This window comes from Musca autumnalis, unplaced genomic scaffold, assembly GCF_047663935.1.
Source record: "Musca autumnalis isolate F117 unplaced genomic scaffold, ASM4766393v1 scaffold_2, whole genome shotgun sequence".
Taxonomy (NCBI): domain Eukaryota; kingdom Metazoa; phylum Arthropoda; class Insecta; order Diptera; family Muscidae; genus Musca; species Musca autumnalis.
In genome coordinates, this window is record NW_027411755.1 from 72,384,067 (window position 1) to 72,408,789 (window position 24,723).

Consider the following 24,723-nt stretch of genomic DNA (forward strand, 5'->3'; position numbering starts at 1 on the left):
ACTACACATGGTGTCATAGGAGTTTTTTGCACCTTTCGGCCTATTTTTCAGGAGGTATGGACTGGTCCCTGATGAAACTTTTACCGTCGTATAGGGGGCGGTGCATGTTGTTACAGCAAAAAATCAAAGCGATTCGAGAGCTGGTCTTAAACAGAACTTTTCCGAAAATTTGGGAGGTACCCGCATGAGTGGACCGATGGATTCCAATTGGAACCTTATCTATGTCTGATAGAAACTTTAGGATGTGCAAATCGGTTACTCCCTTCAAGAGTTATCATGCGCACAATTTTTTCCGAACATTTTAGAACTTTGAGGCAGGTACCGGAAGGAGTTTACCGATATAACCCATCTTCAAACCTTAACTAAGTTGGACAAAATATTACGAAAACCAATTTTTGGACCAGACCAGAAAATCTATTATGTGACAAATGTGCAATATCAGGTCATATAACAAAGTTAATGCATAGTGCTAATGATAAATATCAGGGTGCAAGCAACTCTTGGGACACTTACCAATATTTGGACACTTTTAAATAAAAACATTTTTTTTATTTTAGTTTTTATTTTACTTTTACTTATTTTATTTGTTAATATTTTAAATATTTTTGGTGATGGTGCATGTAAAACTTTAAAAATAGTGTTTTGTATCTGATTAATTTACACTTTCTTAATTAACAAAACAATATCTTTGCCTCTGTAAAGTGCTTCTATTTACAATAGTATAGAAATTTTAACAAAAAATTATTAACAAAACTTCCATAATCAAATATATAAATTTAATTAATTAATTAATAATTTTTTCTTGAATTTTTTTATAGTTGTCCATTTATTATGAAGCCGTTTAAATCAACTTTAAAATCCTGTCGTTATCATTGAAATTCAGTGTTTCAGTTGAGGTGTTTGTTTGAAATTAGCCCTTGTAGCATTGCTGTCTAAAAGACATCTTGATATAATGGGAAATATTTATATTGTTTTCTGGAAAGAAAGAAAAAAAATTATAAGTCAAAAAATATACCTTGAGTATACATTAAGGTTGTCGTTATAATTTCAATTCTCCAAAATAATTTTTACGACATGGTCAAGTTCGTATCAAACCACCCGGACTTAACCACCTGTGAAACGTAGCATAATGGTTGAATGTGTGGGTACCCACTTTTTCAATGTACGTCTTAGGCCATAACAGCTCAACTCAAAAGAGAATTAATTACACCACTTCCCCTTGGCACTGGCTTTCCGCGGAATTTGTTTATATGATTGTGAATATGTATGTATGATTGCGACACGTTATATATTATTTTCATTATTTCGTAATGGACAGATGGACCATTTTGGCTACATATACATTTTTGGGTTTTTTAGGATTTTGCTTAGAAACGGCAAGTCCTATCCAAATAGGACTAAAGAAAATGTTGTAGCAGTGAAAATTTTCTACAAAATTTTTTAGCACTATTTCTAAAATTGTGAACTTTTACCGAGATTTATTTAAAAATCCCTCCAGCGATTTTTTCTTGTTTTTAGATTTTTCTCATAGCTGTTTCAGCATCTGCAAAAATTTCCCAGGTGTAAGCGGTTTTCATTTAAAGTTAGTTAGGGCGCACCGTACATGGCACTGTTTTATAAAGAGGTGATACAGTCAGTGCATTGACCCAACTTGAACTTCTATATCTCTAAAATTGTAAAACCTACGAAAAAGTCATAGAGGTCAATCTTGCAAAGATTTTTTACAGCTACAACATTTGCTCTAATCCCATTTTAATAAGACGTGCGATTTCCAAGCAAACTCGTGAAACCCTAAAAAACCCTAAGAATGTGAACTAAAACCGCGATTTATTTAAAAATTCCTACGTCAATATTTTTTTGATTTTTTGATGTTTCTCATCTATGAACATTGTAGATTCAAAGTCTGCAAAAACTTTCCAGGTGTAAGCACCTTCCACCGTGATGTTGGACAGTAATTCCTTTATCAAGAGTTGGTTTTCAAGTTTAGTTTTCGTAACTTGTCCGAATATTGCCCCAGAATTTAAATTATTTATTAAATTTTGTTTTTTCAAAATAGTCTGGCTTAATCCCATTGTTGTTATTTTAATATTTTAAAACAACTATTTTATTAGTGGAAAAGATTTACCCCTTGGCGAACAATGCCAAATCTTTTCCACTAATAAAATAGTTGTTTTAAAATATTAAAACAACAACAATGGGATTAAGCCAGACTATTTTGAAAAAACAAAATTGCAAACGCTATCCCAATAAAAAAAACGCCACAATGCTTCAAATTGAAGACACTGGCACGACGTGTGTTGTTTTTGCTGTAAAGCAGACCAACCAAATTTTGGTGTGTGCATTCGTCTAAATTCGACGACACATACAAGTGGAAGAGGTTTGAATTGTTTTCGCAGACACTTTCGTCGGAGTTGTATGAGGTTGCCAAGGAAAAACTTCTCATTGAACTTTTTTCTTCGCTTACCTTTATACTTCGAGCTGACGATTGATGTTTGGGTATAAAAAGTTTCTTGTTGAAGAAGTTATTGAAAAATAACTTCGGTGGAGAATATCCACAAACAAGAAACAAGGGAACTGATGAGATCCAGTGGCGTGGATCGAAACTATAGTATTCCCTGCCTTACCCCTTGGCGAACAATGCCAAATCTTTTCCACTAATAAAATAGTTGTTTTAAAATATTAAAACAACAATGGGATTAAGCCAGACTATTTTGAAAAAACAAAATTGCAAACGCTAACCCAATAAAAAAACGCCACAATGCTTCAAATTATTTATTAAAAATTAAATTTGGATATTTTTCACGCTAAATACTATCTGATCATAATCAACAATTTTTGGCACTTTCCCTGACCAAAACTATTACCTCGTGCAAACATTTGTTAACTATAACTGTGATCTCTAGCGTAATTAAGTTTACACTACCCACAATTAAAACTGTGGGATTCCTGCATACACTAGGTTGTATCTCTGGTCAATTTTCCACGCTAAATACTATCTGATCATAATCAACAATTTTTGACACTATCCCTGACCAAAACTATTACCTCGTGCAAACATTTGTTAACTATAACTGTGATCTCTAGCGTGATTAAGTTTACACTACCCACAATTAAAACTGTGGGATTCCTGCATATACTAGGTTGTATCTCTGTCATCTGACCACGTACATCAACATAATTAGCATCAATGGAAAGGTCAAGCGTTCCTCTTCCAAATATAACTTACTTTGGTTTAACGTAGTTTCCAGGAATAAAGATATAGTCACTTCACTAACAACTTTTCCAATTTTCATGCAAAAGTTCTGGTCCATTTCACCCCCTAAATATTCTGGTCTGAACCCGACCTTCATACAAAATTTCGTGTAGATTGGTCCATAATTGCGGCATGTAGCGTGCATACAATTTTTAATGGACGGACAGACGGACGGAGGGACGCACATCTTAAAATCGCTTCATCTCGTCGATATATGAATATTGGTATGGGGGGTCTAGGACGCATATTTCGTGGTGTTACATTAATTTTTCGAAAAACAAACTTATAATACCCTTTCCATATTGTGGTGTAGGGTATAAATACCCTGCGTACGTGCTTGACTATTGCCCGTAATTTCTAGCCCTAGGTAACCGGTATTAGTTACGAGTATCTTTACCTACGCGTTTGGCAATTTCTACGTGCCATTTAAAGAGGCGTGTAAATTTTGAAAACATGTGATAACATTGGTGATTTTCTTTCATGATTTCGTAAAAACATTGCCACATATAAGTGTTTTAAAAATTTTAACACATTGGCAACGATCAACCAGGCAAAATTCTTGGTGTAAGTAACAAAAACAAGTAAGTGAAGGCTATAGTCGGACGGGCCGACCTTGTGATACCCTACAACAATACCAATGGGAAGTAACTTTCCACAAATAAACATTTCTTTATGGAACAAATAAACTTATTGTAGGAAATAACTTTATGGATTTTGGCACCTAAAGGCACGAAGCTTAAATAATAATCTAATAATTTTATATATGTATATATTTATAATGGACAGACGGACGGACACACATCTCAAAATCGGTTTATCTAGTCGAGATATGAAGATTGGTATACCACATTGGGGGTCTTCGACGAATATTTCGCGGTGTTACATGAATTTTTACCAAAACAAACTTTCCACATAGTGGGGTAGGGTATAATAACTCAACATCACCGAACAGTTCTGAACCATTCAAGTTTTCAGATAAAAAGCTTATCTTGTCTTGCTAGAGAGAGCTATTAGAGACACTAAAGCATTTCGGAATGCCCATTTAAATCAAATATCGCATATGCCATCTACTCTGACATTTATGCTATAAAGCCAAGATGATGGTATCAATGCAAGTAACGCCTAGAAATCTAATACATTTAGTGAGAAACCTATTTTTAACATAACAGGATTTTGAGGTTCGTCCATAGACTAATGGATGTACAGACAAAGCAATCCTCTCTGTCAAATTCTCTCATTGAGTGAAAATTGAGTCAGTTGATGATTTTTCTTAAATGACAATAACTATTGGGTGACTTAGGGGATGGAAGATACCAAGGAACGGTTCTGACCGGCTTTAACATGGCAAAGCCCAGGATTTATCTTGGTCCCTCTTCCAACTCAAGTGGACACTGACCTCCTTGTGGTGTCACCTGGCGAACTGCCTTTAACACCCGTTAAAGGTAGTGAGCTAACATGTGACGCGCGTTCACCCATAAGAACGTAAAAAACCTGGGTTTGGGCGTCGGGTTAGTAACCCTTCCCTAGAAAAAACCGCCTACTATGGAAAAACGAAAGAAAAAAACAAACATTTGACAATGGTATGAGGCTGATAGACTTTGCAGCTGCAAAAAAACATGGAAGTTAGCAGTACCAGATTTATGCATCTCGATATTCATAAAGGCACCTGGCTGCCTCCAGATCAAAGAACAAATAATCAAATTGATCATGTTGTGATAGATGGAAGACATTCCTCGAGCGTGTTGGATGTACGGTGGTTCCGAGGGGCAAACATAGATTCGGACAACTACATTGTTGCAGCGAAGGTACGTACCCGTTTAAACGTTGCAAATAAAGCACGAACAGATACAACTCGGAAGTTGGACATCGGTAAGCTGCAAACACAACAGATAGCCACAGCATATTCCACTCAACTAGCCCAATTGCTTAATGAAAGCACTCCTCGTCCCGATAATATATCAGCACAATGGCAATTATTGCCCACTCCATGCAAACAGCCGCAAAATCAATACTTGGATACCAGAGACCTCCACCAAGGAATCCATGGTATGACCAGAAGTGTCGTGCTGCTATCGAAGAGAAAAATGAAAGCACTCCTCGTCCCGATAACATATCAGCACAATGGCAAAATATTGCCCACTCCATGCAAACAGCCGCAAAATTCATACTTGGATACCAGAGACCTCCATCAAGGAATCCATGGTATGACCAGGAGTGTCGTGCTGCTACTGAAGAGAAAAATGCGGCATATAGGGCTACTCTAGAATCAGTAACAGCGCGTAGCGCACGAGAGAGGTATCGGGAGAAAAGGGGAGAGGAGAAACGTCTTTTCCGTAAGAAAAAGAGAGAAACGGAAATGCAGGAATGTGAAAAAGTCGAGATGTACAGGAGCCAGAATGAATTCCGAATGTTCTACCAAAGAGTAAAACATCAAACTGATGGCTTTGGTACAGGCGCATCCTTCTGTAGAGACCAGCAACGTTATTTGGTAACTGATACAGATAGTATGCTCAGGTTATTGAAAGAACATTTTGCCAAACTGTTGGTATCCGATAGTAGCGATGACGGCGAAGATACCACAGATCCAATCCCAGAAGATGGTATTTAATGTATACCGCCCAGCCAGGATGAGGTAAAGACAGCAATAAAGCGGCTGAAGAGTAATGAGGCAGCAGGAGCCGATGGCTTGCCAACCGAGCTGTTCAAAACCGGAGGCGACATGCTGATAGAGTGTATGCATCAGCTAGTTAGCACCATCTGGCAGGAAGAACGCGCACCCGACTTTTGGAACGTGAGCATCTTATGTCCAGTCCGCAAGAAGGGAGATAAGACTGTGTGCTCCAATTACAGGGGCATAAGTCTGCTCCTTATTCCATATAATATAGTATCTGGCATATTGTGTGAGAGACTAAAGCCTATGGTCAATGAAATTATTGGACCTTATCAGTGCGGCTTTAGGCCGGGCAAATCCACCATTGACCAGATATTTACTTTGAGAGAAGTTCTGGAAAAGATCCAAGAAATGCAGATCGACACCTTCCATCTTTTCGTCGATTAGAAAGCAGCCTTCGACAGTCCTATACGTTCAAAGGTGTTCAAAGCCATGTCTGATTTTGATATTCCTGAAAAGCTCAGTCGGCTTTGTAGAATGGCTTTAACTGATACTCGGTCCTCGGTTACAATAGGAAAGAACCTCTCCGAAGAGTTTATTACCAAAAGAGGTTTCAGACAAAGAGACGGCCTGTCGTGTGATCTTTTCAACATTCTGCTGGAGAAGGTCATACGAGACGCGAAGGTCAAAAGAAGTAGAACAATATACACGGACAGCCAGCCATATGTTAGTTGCTTATGCCGACGATACACAGTGGTTCAAAGATATAAAATTTCTATACGGGATTCGATAGTAAACATATTGAAACTAAGGAAACCAAAAAATTAGGTAAAAATATTGGAAGGTGTGGGCGTGGTGTGCCCCTAAATACGAACACTTTCGCCGTTTTTGGGAAATAAGTCATTTTTGAAAAATTCTGGAGAAAGACGTAGCTATTTCTCGGAAACTATAACAGATATTGTGTTCATTGTTTTTTTGTAAGGTAGGTAGGATTGTGGCCGTTTTAGTAAATTACCGCAGCGTTTACGCAACATGAGCTATTTTGTTTTTCCTTAGGTACTTAATTTTATGAAATTCCAAATTTAGTGGACTAGAACTTTTGTGGAACAACGTGAAAGAAAACTCTGTTTTCACAGAAAGATGCCCAAGAGTCTTCTTATCAGCCCATGTATACTTTTGTGCCGGTCCCGTTCCGTCCGTTTAACATTTTTTTTAATTTATTGAAATTACATGGTTAAAAATGTGTGTTTTTCTATACTGTTTCCATATGAATTGCAGATTTTTGACACAAATTAACATTTATTTGAGTATATGAGTTTTTATACGAGTTAAGGTAAGGTCACATTAGGCAAATATTTGCTCCAGGGACCGGCATTGTGCGCTTACTGAGATCAAGTGAGTGTTAATAATACATTGAATTTATCTTACTTGCTCTCAGTAAACGCATACTGCCGGTCGCTGGAGCAAATATTTGCCTAATGTAACTCGACCTTTATATAAGTTTTATGAAAACCCAAGGAGTATTTTTTTTTTAATTTTTGAAAAAAATTAAATTCCTTTGGAATTTTTTTTTTAATTTTTGAAAAAAATTAAAATTCCTTTGGAATTTTTTTTTTAAATTTTTGAAAAAAAATTTTTTTCGACTTTTTTTTTATTTTTTTTTTTTGTAATTTTATTGTTTACTAGCAAAATGCCCGCTACTTCGTATGCGGAAAGGATAGAAAAAAACAAATAAACAATATATAATATGGAAATGACAAACACTGAAAATTTGGTCGCACTAATACCAATTTTAATAAATATTTATTTTTATCTTAGTACTGTACGTACCCCTTAAGTTCGATTTTCAAAAAGATCAGCCGTATCTCACCCTTACACATTAACAGCGAGATCAACGTTGCACACAAATACACACCCTAACTCCAAAAAATAAAAATTCCAGCACTGTCCCTACACCCAAAAACAAATTGAGTACCATTAAGTAATTTTCGTATACTTATGGTACGTATCAGAGATCCGCAAAATGCATATAAAAGGCACACTCTATTGCCTTTTCCCAAAAGCGAATAGTGCAGTGCCTTGCATATAAAAAATATGAATGTGCAAAAAGTAGATTCACCCCAAAAAATGATTCACTGCTTTAGTGCATGCTTGCTTGCTTTTACATTTGTATTCACACGATTCGCAAATGCAGTATGCACAATACTGCATACCACCACACAGTATCGTACCATCTTCTGTTTGAATAAATGAATACATTTGCCAAATTTCGCTTTTTCTTTGAGCTTCTTTAATAATAGGATAAACTAAACTAAACTAGTAATTGTTTTTATTGTCTCAACATTAATTTTTTTATGTTTATTAACATGTAAATTTGGCCAGAAATATCTACTGATTTTTGTAATGCAACGTGCTCTTTTGAAGGCAGCGTGCAAAAAAAACCAACGAGCTCTTGTAGTGTGTTGTGTGTGTGCAATTGGCACACACGCATGAAAGTAAAGGCAAAGCAAGCAATAGCATTAAACAGAGATGGCAATAGCAAGCAATGAAAAAAGCACGAAATCGCGAATATGCATTAAAAGCGAGTGGCATTTTGCGGACCTCTGGTACGTATTTCGACGACATATCTCAGCCATACACGGACATTAATACAAAATAATTACAGTAAATTCCATAATAATTACAGATCTCAAGATTCCAGCTGTATCCGTTCGTCCAATTCCAAATTGTACCAAACTTAGTATCAAGTCGAACTCTTCGTACCCATAAGTAAGATTTTCCAAAACTATCTCAATCCTTCACTTTAGTAGTAATCTTACTTCAAAATTTCAGGATTCAAACTCTATCCGTTAAACCAAATTAAAATTGTACTAAATTTAGAACAATTTATAATTTTCGTACCAATTTTCAAAACTTCCTCAACGCAACAGGGCTACAATAATCATACTTTCAAATTGCATGATTCCACCGCTATCCGTTCAACTACATACAAATTGTACTAAATTTAGTACCATTTAGTGCTTTTCGTAACCATAAGTTTGCTTTTTCAAAACAATCTGAATCCTACTCTTCGACTGTAATCGTAATTCCAAATTTCAGGATTCCAGCTCTATTAATTCACCCGAATCCAAATTGTATCAAATTTAGTACCATTTCTTTCCCAAACAAAATTTTCAGGATTCCAGCTCTAACCGTTCACCCAAATCCATATTATACCATATGTAGTACCAAATTTAGTGCTTTCTGTACCCATAAGTACGAATTTCCAAAACTACCTCAATTCTACTGTCCGGCGGTAATCTTAGTTCCAAATTTCAGAATTCCAGCTCTATCCGTTCATCCAAATCCAAATTGTACCAAATTTAGTACCATTTAGTACTTTTCGTACCCAAAGGTACGAATTTCCAAAACTATCTCAATCCTACACCCCTACAGTAATCTTAATTCAAAACTTTAGGATTCCAGCTCTATCCGTTCACCCAAATCCAAATTTAGTACTGCTCGTAATCATAAATACGAACTTCCAAAACCATTTCCTTATTTCGACGCCATTTCCCAACCTTGATTCCCATACCAAATTTGAAGATTCTAGCTTTATCCATTAAAAATATGCAATTGGTACCAAATTTAGAAACTTTTAGTACTTTTCGTACACTTATAGGCCGAGTTTCTAAATACCCTTTGGTACATCTTCCTAACTCTCCATCAATGACCATTCGTTCAAAATTTCAGATTTCTAGCCCTTCGCGTTTGCCCAATACAATGGATTCCATATTTAGTACACTTTAGCACTTTTCATACCTTTCTACGACGAATTTCCAAAAACCCCTTTACACAAAAACAAATTATACCAAATTCTGTACAATTCGATTTTCCAAAACAACCTTAATCCTTCACTTCAACAGTAACCATAATTCCAAATAACAGGATTCCAGCGCTATCCGTGCACTCAAATCCAAGTTGTACCATTTGGTACATTTCGTACCCATAAGTACGAATTTCAAAAACTACTTCCATCTCAATCCTATACACCAACAGCAGTCTGACCAAATTCCAGGATTCCAGCTCTATCCGTTCCCCCAAATCCAAATTGTACCACAGGTAGTACCACTTAGTACTTTTCGTACCCTTACTACCTCAGTCCTACACTCCAATAATAATCCTAATTTCAAATTTCAGGACTCAAACACTATCCGTCACCCAAATCCAAATTCTACCTCTATAGCCTACCGCGAACGGGTTGCAAATTCTAACTCTTTCCGTTTACAAAAATTCATACTTTAAATTAAAATAAATAAAATTAAAATACTTAAAATTCAGGATTCCAGTTCTATCCGTTCACCCAAATCCAAATTGTAATAAATTTAGTACCATTTAGTACTTTTCGTACACATAAATACGAATTTCCAAAATTTCCCCAATCCTATGCTCCAACAGTAATCTCAAGTTCAAATTTCAGGATTCCAGCTCTGTCCGTTCACTCGAATCCCTATTGTACCAAATTTAGTACTTTTCGAACACATAAGTACGAATTTCCAAAACCACCCTCATATCTCAGTCCTACACTTCACAGTAATCTTAATTCCAAATTTCAGGTTTCCAGCTACATACATACGTTCACCCAAATCCAAATTGTACTAAATTTAGTACCATTTAGTACTTTTCGTACCCATAAGTACGAATTTTCAAAACTACCTCAATTCTACACCCCACCAGTAATCTCAATTCCAAATTTCGAGATTCCAACTATATCCGTTCATCCAAATCCCCATTGTCCCAAATTTAGTACCATTTAGTACTTTTCATTCACATAAGTAAGAATTTCCAAAACTTCCCCAGTCCTACACTCCAACAGTAATATCAATTCCAAATTTCACGAATCCAGCTCTATCCGTTCACCCAAATCCAAATTGTACTAAATTTAGTACCATTTAGTACTTTTCGTACACTCAAGTTTCAAAAACCCTTTGGTGCATCTTTCTTACTCTTCATCAGTGATCCTCAGTCCAAATTTGAGGAATCAAGTTCTATCCGTTCACCCAAATCGAAACTGCACCAAATTTAGTGCTATTTAGTATTTTTCGTACCCTATGTACGAATTTCCAAAACTTCCACAATACTAAACTCCACCAGTAATCTCAGTTCCAAATTTAGAGATTCCAGCGCTATCCGTTCACCCAAATCTCCATTATACAAAATTTAGTTCCATTTAGTACTTTCCGTACACATAAGTACTAATTTCCAAAACCACTCTCATATCTCAATCCTACACTTCAACAGTAATATTAATTCCAAATTTCAGGTTTCCAGCTCTATCCGTTCATTCAAATCCAAATTGTACTAAATTTAGTACCATTTAGTACTTTCCGTACCCATAAGTACGAATTTTCAAAACTACCTCAATCCTACACCCCACCAGTAATCTCAATTCCAAATTTCGAGATTCCAGCAATTATCCTTTCACCCAAATCCCCATTGTATCAAATTTAGTACCATTTAGTACTTTTCATACACATAAGTACGAATTTCCAAAAGTTCTTCAATCCTACACTCCAACAGTAATCTCAATTCTAAATATCAGGATTCCAGCTCTATTCGTTCACCCAAATTCCTATTGTACCAAATTTAGTACTATTTAGTACTTTTCGTACACATAAGCACGAATTGGAACTGCTAAACTGGGTCTGGCGGTAAACGGCGAGAAAACCAAGTTGATGGTGTCGACGCGCAATGCGTCCATATAGATCGGGCCAACTGTTGACGTTGGTTCCTATAATTTTGAGGTAGTAAAGGACTTCGTCTACCTCGGCACCGCCGTAAACACAACCAACAACATCAGTTGCGAAATACGAAGAAGAATAGTGTTTACAAACTGATGGTACATCGGTCTGAGTAAGCAGTTTAGGAATAAAGCCGCATCTCGTATGTATGGTTCCGAAGCCTGGGTACTGTTTGAGAGAAAAATTCTTCGAACGATCTATGGGCCAATCTGCGTTGACGGTGAATATCGGCGTCGTATGAATCACGAGCTGTATCGAACGTATCGAGATGCAACGATTGCGTTGGCTAGGCCATATCATAAGAATGAGCGAGGATGAACCCGCTAAAAATGCGTATAAATACGTGTCACATGGCGGTGCACGCAGAACTGGCAGGTCTAAGCTTAGATGGAGCAAACAAGTGGATGAAGAGATGAAAAGGCGAGGTATTCCAAAAAGCGAAGCAGTAAACAGAAAGAAGTGGAGATATTTTCGGCTTATAGAACAAATGTTCTGTAATGGGCCAGCTATGTAAGTAAGTATTTTAGAGGTTCGTCTTGAATTTGGCAACAACACAACATTCTGCTAAAGCAACCTAAATAAGCATCTTGACAATCAACATTCTTTCATAGACATACTTATCCAAAATTTCATTGAAATCGTCGTAACTGCCAAAGCCACTGTTGGCGTCATCATTTTGTCGTCCATTCATTTCATTCATAGGGACTCAGCAACATAATATAGGCGTTCTTATGTGACATCTCCGAACTAAATTTTTCTGTTAGATAAACTACCATCTCATGAGCTCTAAAATTGGTGCCGTGTTTCTAAAAAGTTGGAGTTCAAACATTATTTTGATTAACATAAATTATCAGAGTATTAAAACGTTCCTTAAAAGTCAACGTCGAACTTCTCGGTGTTATTAGGCTACCACATAATGCATATAACATATTCTAACCAAATTGAACAAACGTTAATATTTAATAGGCTCCCCAGGTAAGATAACTAGATATTTCTAATTCTAAATTCTCACCTTTTCTTCCGATTCCACTTTGGTTTTATCAACATTCTTCGTTTCTGTATTACGACCACCGGTACTGCGACCCCAACGTAAACGCATTGGTGCTGGTTTACGTATGGCACGTTCAAATTCATCCATATCATTTTCCATCGATGAAGAATCGTCATTGTTATTGTATGAATTGGCTTCTTGGAATTGTCTTAAAGTCAACAATAAATTTCTCAATTTTTGGGAATGCATCAGATAATTATAGAAATCATCATCGTCGTTATTCGATGTAACTGAACCGTCACTGTTTTCATTTTCCATATTATCGGCATCAGCAGGCAAATAGGTTTGGTATGGAAGACTACGACCAAACCTCAAACGTTGTGGTTTACGGACAACACGTTCATAATAATTATCGAAAATGTCATCACTGGTGCCGGTGTTAATAGTATCAAAGTTTTCACGGGCATTCATCAATAAATCAAAGGGGCTATGTAGAGGCATGGTGGGATCACTACGTCTACCGAAACGTAAACGTAATGATGGCGATCGTATGGGTTTTTTATTGACATCTCCAAACCAACGTTTTTCGGGTAGTTGCGTCAACATCTCAGGATCACTACGCCTTCCAAAACGTAATCTTGGCGAAGATGATCGTAGAGGCTTGCGTTCTACTTCCTGATTGAGAAAGGCAATGGGTCCAACAGATTCACGTTGCAAGAGATTGTCATACAACGAGTTAAGAGAATCTGTTGAATAGGAAAATGTTTTAAGTTTGTGTAGTGGGAAGGGTATAATTTATTTCTATCTTACCTCCTCCATCCCTCACGATATCTGCTGCATTCCCACTGTGGGTCAATAGCAATAAAAATGTCAGAAAAGAAAGTTCATATATCAGACTTTGGAAATGCATTGTACCAATTTTCTTGGATCTGAAAGTAAAAAATAATATAAATTTTATGAATATTTTACGAATTTTGCCTAATTCTTAAAGAATTTTGTCAAATTTCACATTTTTAGGGTTTTTTATGTTTTCACGATTTTTCTTGGAAACTCAAGTCGGAATAGGACTAATTAAAATGTTGTAGAGAAATTTCACTGCTACAATATTTCCTTTAGTCCCATTTCGATAGGACTTGCGATTTCCAAGCAAAATCGTGAAAGCCTAAAAAAAACTCTAAAAATGTGAACTTTGAACGCGATTTATTTAAAATCCCTCCGGCGATTTTTATGTTTTTTTGATTTTTCTCATCTATGAATATTGTTGTTTCAAAATCCGCAAAAACTTTCCAGGTTTAAGCACCATTTATTTAAAGTTAGTTAAGGCGCACCGTGGTGTAGTCACCAATACTCTTTAGAGATGAAAATGACACCCAGACATGCCATATCACGAGTTGCAAATTTGGATCAAGCTACAACCGCCCTTGATGATTGTTGTTTGTGTAAGTGAGCGCTTTGATACCATTAAGGATGCCAATAGCATGTGAAGTGTCGCACTTCAGTTGCCATAAAATGTGTTTACTTTGCACAAATGTGTCGGAGTTCGAATATAAAGTGGTGATTTCTTCCCAAGGAAGAACAATAACACGAAGGAAAGATGAGTGCAGATTCTTGTTGTTATTGTTGTAACTGATAGTAGTTGGGCTTTTAAGTTCTGTTTGAAATGCAAGGAAATTTGCTTTTGATGTTAAGTTTTTTTTTTCATTTAAAAGCAGTGGAATAATTGTCTCAGAAGTTCTTCACGTATTTGAAATAATGTAGTTGCAGCCTCTTTCCAACCTTTTTAATATTTAAAAAAACCTAATTGTCTTTTGAAATTCCTTTAAATTTCTCTCTGTTTTTTCTTGTCAGAATAATTTCATTTTGTTTGCACCAAAATCCCACGAAAAACAAATATTTCCAGCTGGCCAGTACGGGCATATGTGTGTTAAATATCAGAAAGAAATTGTCTGCTGACTCAGCCACACTCTTCCTGCATGTGTATCATGCAGCAGTGGAAGCATTTAACAGTAGTTATAAATTATAAATTCATAATTCATCGTAGCCCAATGGAAGGATATCCTTGTGCATTGTTGTAGGTTTTGCTGTAAACGGCAATAACAAGGACAGTAAAATTAAAATTTTTGTCAACAGGGGACATCAACAATGGACAGATATATTTGCAAGAGTTGATTTAAATTGTAATATGAAGTACTTAACTGGAGAATGATGGGTGGATGTGTGTGTGTGTTTTCGCTATATTAGTACATACCCTCCTCAGCTTGTGGTGTACATTCAATACAATACTCAGGAAAATTCAAAAGCAAATCGCACGGTGGTTCAGAAATTGATTTCCCTGGCCAAAAATCAAAAGTTTGTTTTGTCAAAGATATTTAATTTCTATATGGGATTCGATAGTAAACATATTAAAACTAAGGAAACCAAAAAATTAGGTCAAAATATTGGAAGGTGTAAGCGTGGCGTGCTCCTAAAGGCGACAATTTTTTTTCGCAATTTTGGAAAATATGTAATTTTTGCAAATTTCTGGAGAAAGAAGTAGCTATTTCTCGGAAACTATAACAGATATTGTGTTCATTGTTTTATTGTAAGGTAGGTAGGATTGTGGCCTTTAAAATCGTTTAAATAAATTACCGTAGTTTTTACACTATATAGCTATTTTATCTTTCCTCAGGTACTAAATTTAATGAAATTGCAAATTTAATGGACTAGAACTTTTGTGGAACAACATGGAACAATGTTCTGTTTTCACAGAAAGATGCCCGAGAGTCTCCTCTTTCAGTCCATAGATACTTTTGTACCCATTCCGTTCCGTCCGTTTAACATTTTTTAAATTTATTAAAATTTTTTTAAATTGTCTCGAAAATTAATTTGCAAGCCAATGCATTCATAAGTTTAGCAAATATTGCGATTATAAAGCAATAGGCCCCCGAAATTTATCAAAAAATATATAGCATTTTGGACCACGGGATGTTCCTGAACATTTTCTTAGAATTTTATGAAATTAGGTTTAGTAGTTTTAAAGGTGTGCTCGTGGTCATCAGTTTTCAAGATATAACACATTTAACAAGTAGGCGTGTTCCGGTATTTTGGCTCCAAATATGTACCTAAGGTCAGGGACACGACCCCATTGTCTCCCAAAATTAATGCTGAATATACATATAGCATTAAAATTATCCTAGGCGATTTTAATGCCAAAATTAGAAAGAAAAAATTTTATAATCCTATATCTTAATAAGGCAAAAATAAAATATTTTTGGCCGAACATTCGGAAAATTCGATTTCCACAATGAAACATCTCACAATGGTTTGAGGCTGATAGACTTCGCAGCGACAAAAAACATAGTAGTTAGCAGCACCAGATTTAAACATCTCGACATCCATAAGGGCACCTGGCTGTCTCCAGATCAGAAAACAAGAAATCAAATTGCTCACGTTATGATAGATGGAAGACATTGATCGAGCATGTTGGATGTGCGTTCGTTTCGAGGAGCAAACATAGATTCGGACCACTACCTTATTGAAGCAAAGGTACGCACCCGGTTAAACGTAGCAAACAAAGTACGAACAGACACAACACGAAAGTTGGACATCGGTAAGATGCAATCACAACAGATAGCCACAGCATATTCCAATCAACTAGCCCAATTGCTTAATCAAAGCTCTCCTTATCAAGATAACATATCAGCACAATGACAAAGCATTGCCCACTCCATGCAAACAACCGCAAAATCCATACTTGGATACCATAGACCTCCACCATGGAATCCATGGTATGACCAGGAGTGTCGTGATGCTACCGAAGAGAAAAATGCGGCATATAGGGCTATTCTACAATCAGTAGCAACGCGTAGCGCACGAGAGAGGTATCGGGAGAAAAGGAGAAAGGAGAAGCGTCTTTTTCGCAGGAAAAAGAGAGAGATGGAAAAGTGGGAGTGTGAAAAAATCGAGATGTACAGAAGCCAGAATGAAGTCCGAAAATTCTACCAAAGAGTGAAGCATCCAACTGATGGCTTTGGTACAGGCACCTCCTCCTTGTAACTGATAACTGATGCAGATAGTGTGCTCAGGATATGGAAAGTACAGTTTTCAAACCTGTTGATATCCAATAGCAGCGAAGACGAAGAAGATACCACAGATCCAATCCCAGAAGTTAGTATTGAATGTATACCACCAGGCCAAGATGAGGTAAAGACAGCAATAAACCGGCTGAATAATAATAAGGCAGCAGGAGCCGATGGCTTACCAGTCGCGCTATTCAAAACCGGAGGCGACATGCTGATAAGGTTAGCACCATCTGGCTAGTTAGCACCATCTGGCAGGAAGAACGCGTACCCGACGATTGGAACGTGAGGTTCCTATGTCCAGTCCACAAGAAGTTAGATAAGACTGTGTGCTCCAAGTACAGGGACATAAGTCTGCTCCCTATTGCATATAAGATAGTATCTGGCATATTGTGTGAGAGACTAAAGCCTATGTTCAATGAAATTATTGGACCCTATCAGTGCCGCTTTTGACCGGGCAAATCCACCATTCACCAGATATTTACTTGGAGACAAATTCTGGAAAAGACCCAAGAAATGCAGATCGACACCTTCTATATTTTCGTCGATTATAAAGCAGCTTTCGATAGCCTACTAAGTTCAATGGTATTCCAAGCCATGTCTGAATTTGGTATCCGCGCAAAGCTCATTCGGCTTTGTAAAATGACTTTAAGGATCTCATGTCAGGATCCTCAGTTAAAATAGGAAGGAACCTATCCGAAGGGTTTTGTACCAAAAGAGATTTCAGTCAAGGAGACAGCCTTTCGTGTGATCTCTTCAACATCCTGCTGGAAAAGGTCATACAAGACGCAAACGTTAAAAGAAATGGCACAATCTACACCAATAGCCACATGTTACTTGCTTATGCTAATGATATTGACATCATGGGACGATCCGTAAAAGAAGTACCTGATACCTTTATGAAGGTCGAAGGAGAATCTGCTAAAGTGGGTCTTGCGATAAACGGCGGGAAGACCAAGTTGATGGTGTCGACTCGCAATGTGTCCATTGAACTCGGACCAACTGTTGATGTTGTTTCCTATAATTTTGAGGTAGTAAAAGACTTCATCTACCTCGGCACCGCAGTAAACACAACAAACGACATCTGTTGTGAAATAAAAAGATGAATTATTTTGGCTTGGCGGTGCACGCAGAATTGGCAGTCCAAGGAATAGATGGCGCAAACAAGAGGATGAAGATATGAAAAGGCCCGGAATTCCAGAAAGCGAAGCAACAAACAGAGAAAAATGGAGATCTTTTCTTTGTTCGGCCTATGAAATAAATGTTCTGTAATGGGCCAGCTAAGTAAGTAAATATACATATAGCGTTAAAAAGAAAGGCGTGGGAAAGTACCCCACCTTCTCTGATTTTCATAGAGTATACATTGTCACGGTAAACCTTTAACATTTCCAGCAAATTTCATGGAAATCGGTTCAGTAGTTTAGGAGATATAACTTATTTAAAAAGGTAAGCGTGGTCGGGTCTTTAGGCCCAAAAGAAGTACCTAGATTCTAGATAAATTCGTAAATTTTCAAACCGATACATTCGTTATTATTGCAAATGTAGCGTTTTTTTAATATCAAACAAAATATGCAGCATATTCTCGCCGGGGGTCATCCCTATACATTTCCTGAAAATTTCGGTAAAATCGGTTCAGTAGTTTTGTAGATGTAAAATGTTTTACAAAGTTCGCGTTGTCAAATCTTTGGGTCCAAAATAAACATGTAAGATCGGAGACACAACCACAATTGTCTCGCAAATGAATTTCTTAACCGATACATTCGTAATTATTACAAATATAGCATTTTTTAAAGTATAGGGGTATAGGGGAAGTATATATTTCAAAAAAGTATTATCCAAATCGGTCCATCCGTTCTCAACTGATGCCATTACCAACGAACGATATTTGATTTTTATTTATAGAGATATAGGTAAAAATGTGTGCTTTTGCCATACCGTTTTCAATATGAATTACAGTTTTTAACACAAATGTAATTTTTATACCCTATACCACAATGTGGAAAAGGGTATTATAAGTTTGTTTTGGTAAAAATTCATGTAACACCGCGAAATATTCGTCGGAGACCCCCAATGTGGTATACCAATCTTCATATCTCGTCGAGATAAAGCGATTTTCAGATGTGTGTCCGTCCGTCCCTCCGTCCGTCCGTCCGTCCGTCTGTCCATTATAAATTGTAAACACGCTCCAGGCCGCAATTATGGACCGATCGTCACGAAATTTTGTATGGTGGTCGGGTTCAGATCAGAATAGATCCCTATTCTTATTGGTGATAATCGTGAAATATTTAGCGGGTGAAATGGACCAAAAACATAATTTTTATCCAATTTTCTAGCGGCTCTGTAGGTCTCAATAATAGTCCGATCAACGCGTAATTTTAAATACGATAAGAGTATATCACAACGGAGAAGCTTGCAATTTGAGATGGCGATCGGATAATATTTAGAAGGTTAAATGGACCAAAACTTTTGTGTGAAAATTGTGAAAATTTTTAATTTACAGCTTATATCTTAATTCCTGCAAGTGACATTCCGGACAAGTGAGATGTACTTGAAAGTGGAACGCTAGACCTTTCAATTGATGCCAATTATGTTGGTGTGCATGCTAAGATAAAAAGTTACAGCCTAATATATTCCATTATTTGTTTGTAGTGTAATAATAAACTCGCTAAAAGTCGCAATTATACATCAATAGTCACGAAATTTTGCACCGGGTAAGAGTATAGGTCGAAAAAGATGCCTACAATTTTGAATGATGATCTGATATTCTTAAGCGGGTGAAATGGACCATTACTTTTGTATGAAAAATATACAAATTTTATTTTTGGTCGATATTTTAATTCCTTGAGGACATATATTTCGCAAAGTTGCCTACATATGGAAAACAACTACTGACATTTCCTCTGATGTAAATTGCAATAAAGTGTTTGCTAGATAACGGGCCTACTGCCTAATATATAATGGGTTCTGTGTAGAGAACCACATTTTTATCCCATACTACATATTGTCTCTCCAAAAGTTTATGTAACACCACGAAATATTCATCCTAGACCCCTTAATTGGTATGCCAAAATTCATATTTCGACGAGATAAAGTGATTTAGCGATGTGTGTCCGTCCATTAAAAATTGTAAACAAGCTGAAGGCCGCAATTATGGACCTATTGTAACGAATTTTTTAAGGAGGTTGGGTTCGGGCCAGAATAGAAATGATTAGTTTTGTTGATGATCGTGAAATATTCAGGGAATGAAATGGATCAAAAACAAAATTTTAACCAATTTTGTAGCGGCTCTGTAGGTCGAAATAATAACCCGCAAAATTTTAAACAAAGTTTGAGTTTATGATGAAGAAGAAGCGTACAAACCAACGTGAAGATCAGATAAAACTTAGCGGGTTAAATGGACTGAAACTTTTGTGTGAAATTGGTAAAAATTTCAATAACGTAGCGGTTAAACAGCGGAAGTAGTAGTACTACATAAGTGGGTTTCATTACATTTTAGTTTGTGTGAACTAAATTTTCCTTTCCTGCTACAAAAATGTCTTTGTCATGCTAGATAACTTTTTGGTTTTGGTCATAAGTATTATATATTACATCTCTGATATTTGATAATTAAATTTTCACAATCATTGAAAAGAAGTTCCGTGGAGAGCGATTGTCCAGGGATAGTGGTATAGGGTATCCCATGGTCGGCTCCGTTCCACTATAGACTTTTCTTACTTGTTTTTAATGCAATTTGTAACATGTACAATAATTTTGAATTCATATCTATTAATAAATAATAATAATAATAATAATAATAATAATAATAATAATAATAATAATAATAATAATAATAATAATAATAATAATAATAATAATAATAATAATAATAATAATAATAATAATAATAATAATAATAATAATAATAATAATAATAATAATAATAATAATAATAATAATAATAATAATAATAATAATAATAATAATAATAATAATAATAATAATAATAATAATAATAATAATAATAATAATAATAATAATAATAATAATAATAATAATAATAATAATAATAATAATAATAATAATAATAATAATAATAATAATAATAATAATAATAATAATAATAATAATAATAATAATAATAATAATAATAATAATAATAATAATAATAATAATAATAATAATAATAATAATAATAATAATAATAATAATAATAATAATAATAATAATAATAATAATAATAATAATAATAATAATAATAATAATAATAATAATAATAATAATAATAATAATAATAATAATAATAATAATAATAATAATAATAATAATAATAATAATAATAATAATAATAATAATAATAATAATAATAATAATAATAATAATAATAATAATAATAATAATAATAATAATAATAATAATAATAATAATAATAATAATAATAATAATAATAATAATAATAATAATAATAATAATAATAATAATAATAATAATAATAATAATAATAATAATAATAATAATAATAATAATAATAATAATAATAATAATAATAATAATAATAATAATAATAATAATAATAATAATAATAATAATAATAATAATAATAATAATAATAATAATAATAATAATAATAATAATAATAATAATAATAACAATAATAATAATAATAATAATATCTACGAAACTACTCAACAGATTTTCCTGAAACTTTCAGCGAATGTACAGGAATCGTCCCCGATAAAAATAGGCTACATATTTTTTGACTTTCCGATCGTGCGGATACCTATGCCCTATTTTTGTTAAAATGCAATATTTGCAACAAATACGAATGTATCGGTTTGGGAATTTATTTGCGAGTCAATGGCGATTGTGTCTCCAAACTTACGTTCTTATTATGGGACTTAAGATCCGACCACGCTCTCTTTCTTATTACGTAATATCTACAAAACTACTGAAGGAATTTTTAAGAAAATCTCGATTTGTCTAAACTTTTAAATGTTTTCATAGTATACAAAAGTTGTTTAACATACAGAAAATTTTTCCAAGTCCACTTTTATTGCACGGTTGGGTAATTTCATTTTCGAGTTTAAAAGAAAAATGTTTATTGTTTTGAAGAAGGAATTTTGACAGTTTTCAAAACTGTTAATTTTTGTTTGCAGTTTCTATCAATGAACACAAACAAATGATACGATCCAGTACCAACCACACAAAGTCATAAACTGTTTTACTATCAAATTGTGGGTTAATTAATCGTGCGACGAAAAATAAAAGAAGAGATAAAAGTCAATTGAATACAATTGTGAATTTCAAAAAAAATAGTAATAATTTTTTTAAACGGTGATAAGTTCTTTGTAATTAGAATTCCATTGTAAGTACATTGCAATCGTTTCGTGAATTGAAATAAGTTACATGGCCAATAAGAAGGAGCAATTTAGGTTGCAGAACCAACAATATTTTCGATCTACTAAAACTGCGGAGCAACTCCAAGAGCGAAATTAAATTGAACGGAATCGGTTATCACAAACACGTTCAGTACGTACACATGAAGAACGCGAAGGTATCAAAGTACGTACACATGAAGAACGCGAAGGTATCAACGAAGCAGATATGCATCGAATGAACCACGATAGTTCAGTAGAATCGATCCGAGTGCTAATTAATTCATATGTTCGTGCAAGAAGAGCTGCATCGAGCTGCATTCCATTACAATAGGACAATTGATTACAGTGCTGACCAATTAGTTGCTATTGGTTCGATGAGCGTTGTATGTCCACATTGTAACGCATTGAAATATAGGAATGAAACTGCTGGTATGTGTTGCGCAAGTGGCAAGGTGAAATTGGCACCGTTGATGCCACCACCAGAGCCACTGCGCTCATTGCTTTCTGGAACAGGAGCACAGTCCAAACATTTCCTGACACAAATCCAAAAGTACAACAATTGTTTCCAAATGACTTCATTTGGCGCAGCAAATGTTGTTCAGGATAATATTATGCCTACTTTCAAGGTAATTTCAATACAGTCACAGTATTTAATTTTGTTAATGTAAAGAAAAAACTACAGATTCAAGGCCAAATACATATATCATCGAGCAGGTTCACTTTTGCCAGTTCCGGGTGCTGACCATAAATTTCTGCAGATTTACTTCATGGGCAATATACCACAAGAAGTAGATCAGCGTTGTACATATAACAGTTCGGAACAGAAACCAATTGTTGAACAACTGCAACAATTTTTTCATCAACATAATCAATTAATTGCATTGTTCAAAACCACAATAGACCGCATGCCCTCTGACTATCACAAAATTGTTATTAGAGCCGTTAAGACTCCTGCGGGAGAACACCCAAGGCGTTTCAATGCATCAACAATTGACGATGTTGCTATTGTCGCAGTTGGTGAAACTTTAGAATCCCGTGATATCGTTCTACATCGACGAAATAGTCAACTACAGCGTGTGCACGAAACCCACCGATCATATGATGCGTTACAATATTCCGTCATATTTTGGCAAAGTGAAGACGGTTATGATTTCTCGATCATAATGATAAATCCGCTTACAGGTGAATAGCAAATCTATATTTTCTCTAATATAAAATGCATTCATTTTGGCACTACATTTAATTTACAGGCGCTGAAACCAACAAAAAGGTAAGTTCAATGAAAATGTGTGTATGTTAGTATGTTTGTATGTTCCATATAGACTTAAAAACGGCTGAACCGATTTTCTTGAAAATTTCAGAGAATGTACGGGGAACACCCGTGATGAAAATAGGCTACATATTGTTTTGAATTTCGAAGGGGGCGGGGTACCTCACCCATGCCCCACTATTTTTAAAAAACCTGTTTTAGCACGCCCACTTTTTAAATATGTTGTATATTCAAAACTACAGAACCGATTTTCCTGAAAATTTCAGAGAATATACAGGGACATCCCGTGGTGAAAACATATTTGTTAAATTTCGAAGGGGCGGGGTACCTCCGCTATGCCCGATTTTTTCAAAAACGCTATCTTAATAAAACTGAAACAAACGATTGAATTAATTCTTCCGAACTTCCACCCTCCAAACCACACCGATCAGAACTTCCACACTCCGAACTACCCCGCTACGAAATTCCACCCTCCGAACCATCGTGCTGCGAACTTCAACCCTTCGAACCACCCTGCTCCGAACTTCCAGCCACCAAACCACCTCGCACCGAACTTCCACCCTCCGATCCACCTCGCTCCAAACCACCACTCTGCTCCGAACCGATTTTCCTACAAATTTCCCCTGGTGAACATAAGCTATATTTGTTGTAGAATTTCGATAGACAATGGTGGTCCCCGACCCGAGGCAGTTATTTGTGGCTTTAAGACTCGACCACGCCAATTTTTTGAAATATGTTATATCTCCAAAACTTCTAAACCGACTTCCATGTCCTTTTCAGATGATGTACAGGGATGGCCCGTGGTGAAAAATGGCTATATATTTTGTTCAATTTCGGAGGTGCGGGTTATACCCTGTGTCCTATTTTTTTTAATGCGCTGTACATGTAAAATTTACAAACCATAAGACCCGACCACTACCACTTTCTTAAATATGTTACCAGATGTTATGCATAACGAAGCTTTGGTCTTATTGAAAAGCAAGGCAACATATCGATAGCTATAGCTTCATCAGGTATATAAGATATATGTTCATTATAAGAAGGTGGAGGGACGAAACAATTGGCCCTTATGTTGCCACTGGACTTTTACTTGAATGAAGGGCACATATTCAATACCTACGTAAAATAATTATATGTGCAAACTAATATTGTGATATTTATCGTCGAAAACAAGATATATTTCCAATATTATTTTTACATTGTAGTTAGTGCTTACGATTGCTTTTAAAATATAAAAGAAAATTGCGCTCTTATTAATTTCATATTAGAGAAAAATAATTTATAAACAATTTGTCATAGAAAATAATTATATGTGCAATAACGAAAATTTTTAAAAAATTCAAAATAATGAACGGAATTGTTGTACATTTAACATGATATTGTATTGTCCTTGTGGATTAGGGCTT

The 24,723-nt window shown here is 35.3% G+C and overlaps 1 protein-coding gene across 1 annotated transcript in view; it reads right to left on the bottom strand.

The window, feature by feature from the left end:
- Positions 1–542: 542 nt before the first annotated feature.
- LOC141394089 (short neuropeptide F-like) overlaps positions 543–24,723 on the bottom strand; it is a 251,317-nt gene continuing 227,136 nt past the window's right edge. Inside the window, exons 4-6 of the mRNA XM_073967936.1 lie at positions 13,446–13,564; positions 12,657–13,381; positions 543–975 (exon numbers count right to left, since the gene is read on the bottom strand). Coding sequence (XP_073824037.1) covers positions 964–975; positions 12,657–13,381; positions 13,446–13,545 — 837 coding nt within the window. The 5' untranslated portion in view covers positions 13,546–13,564 and the 3' untranslated portion in view covers positions 543–963. The remainder of the gene's footprint in view (positions 976–12,656; positions 13,382–13,445; positions 13,565–24,723) is intronic.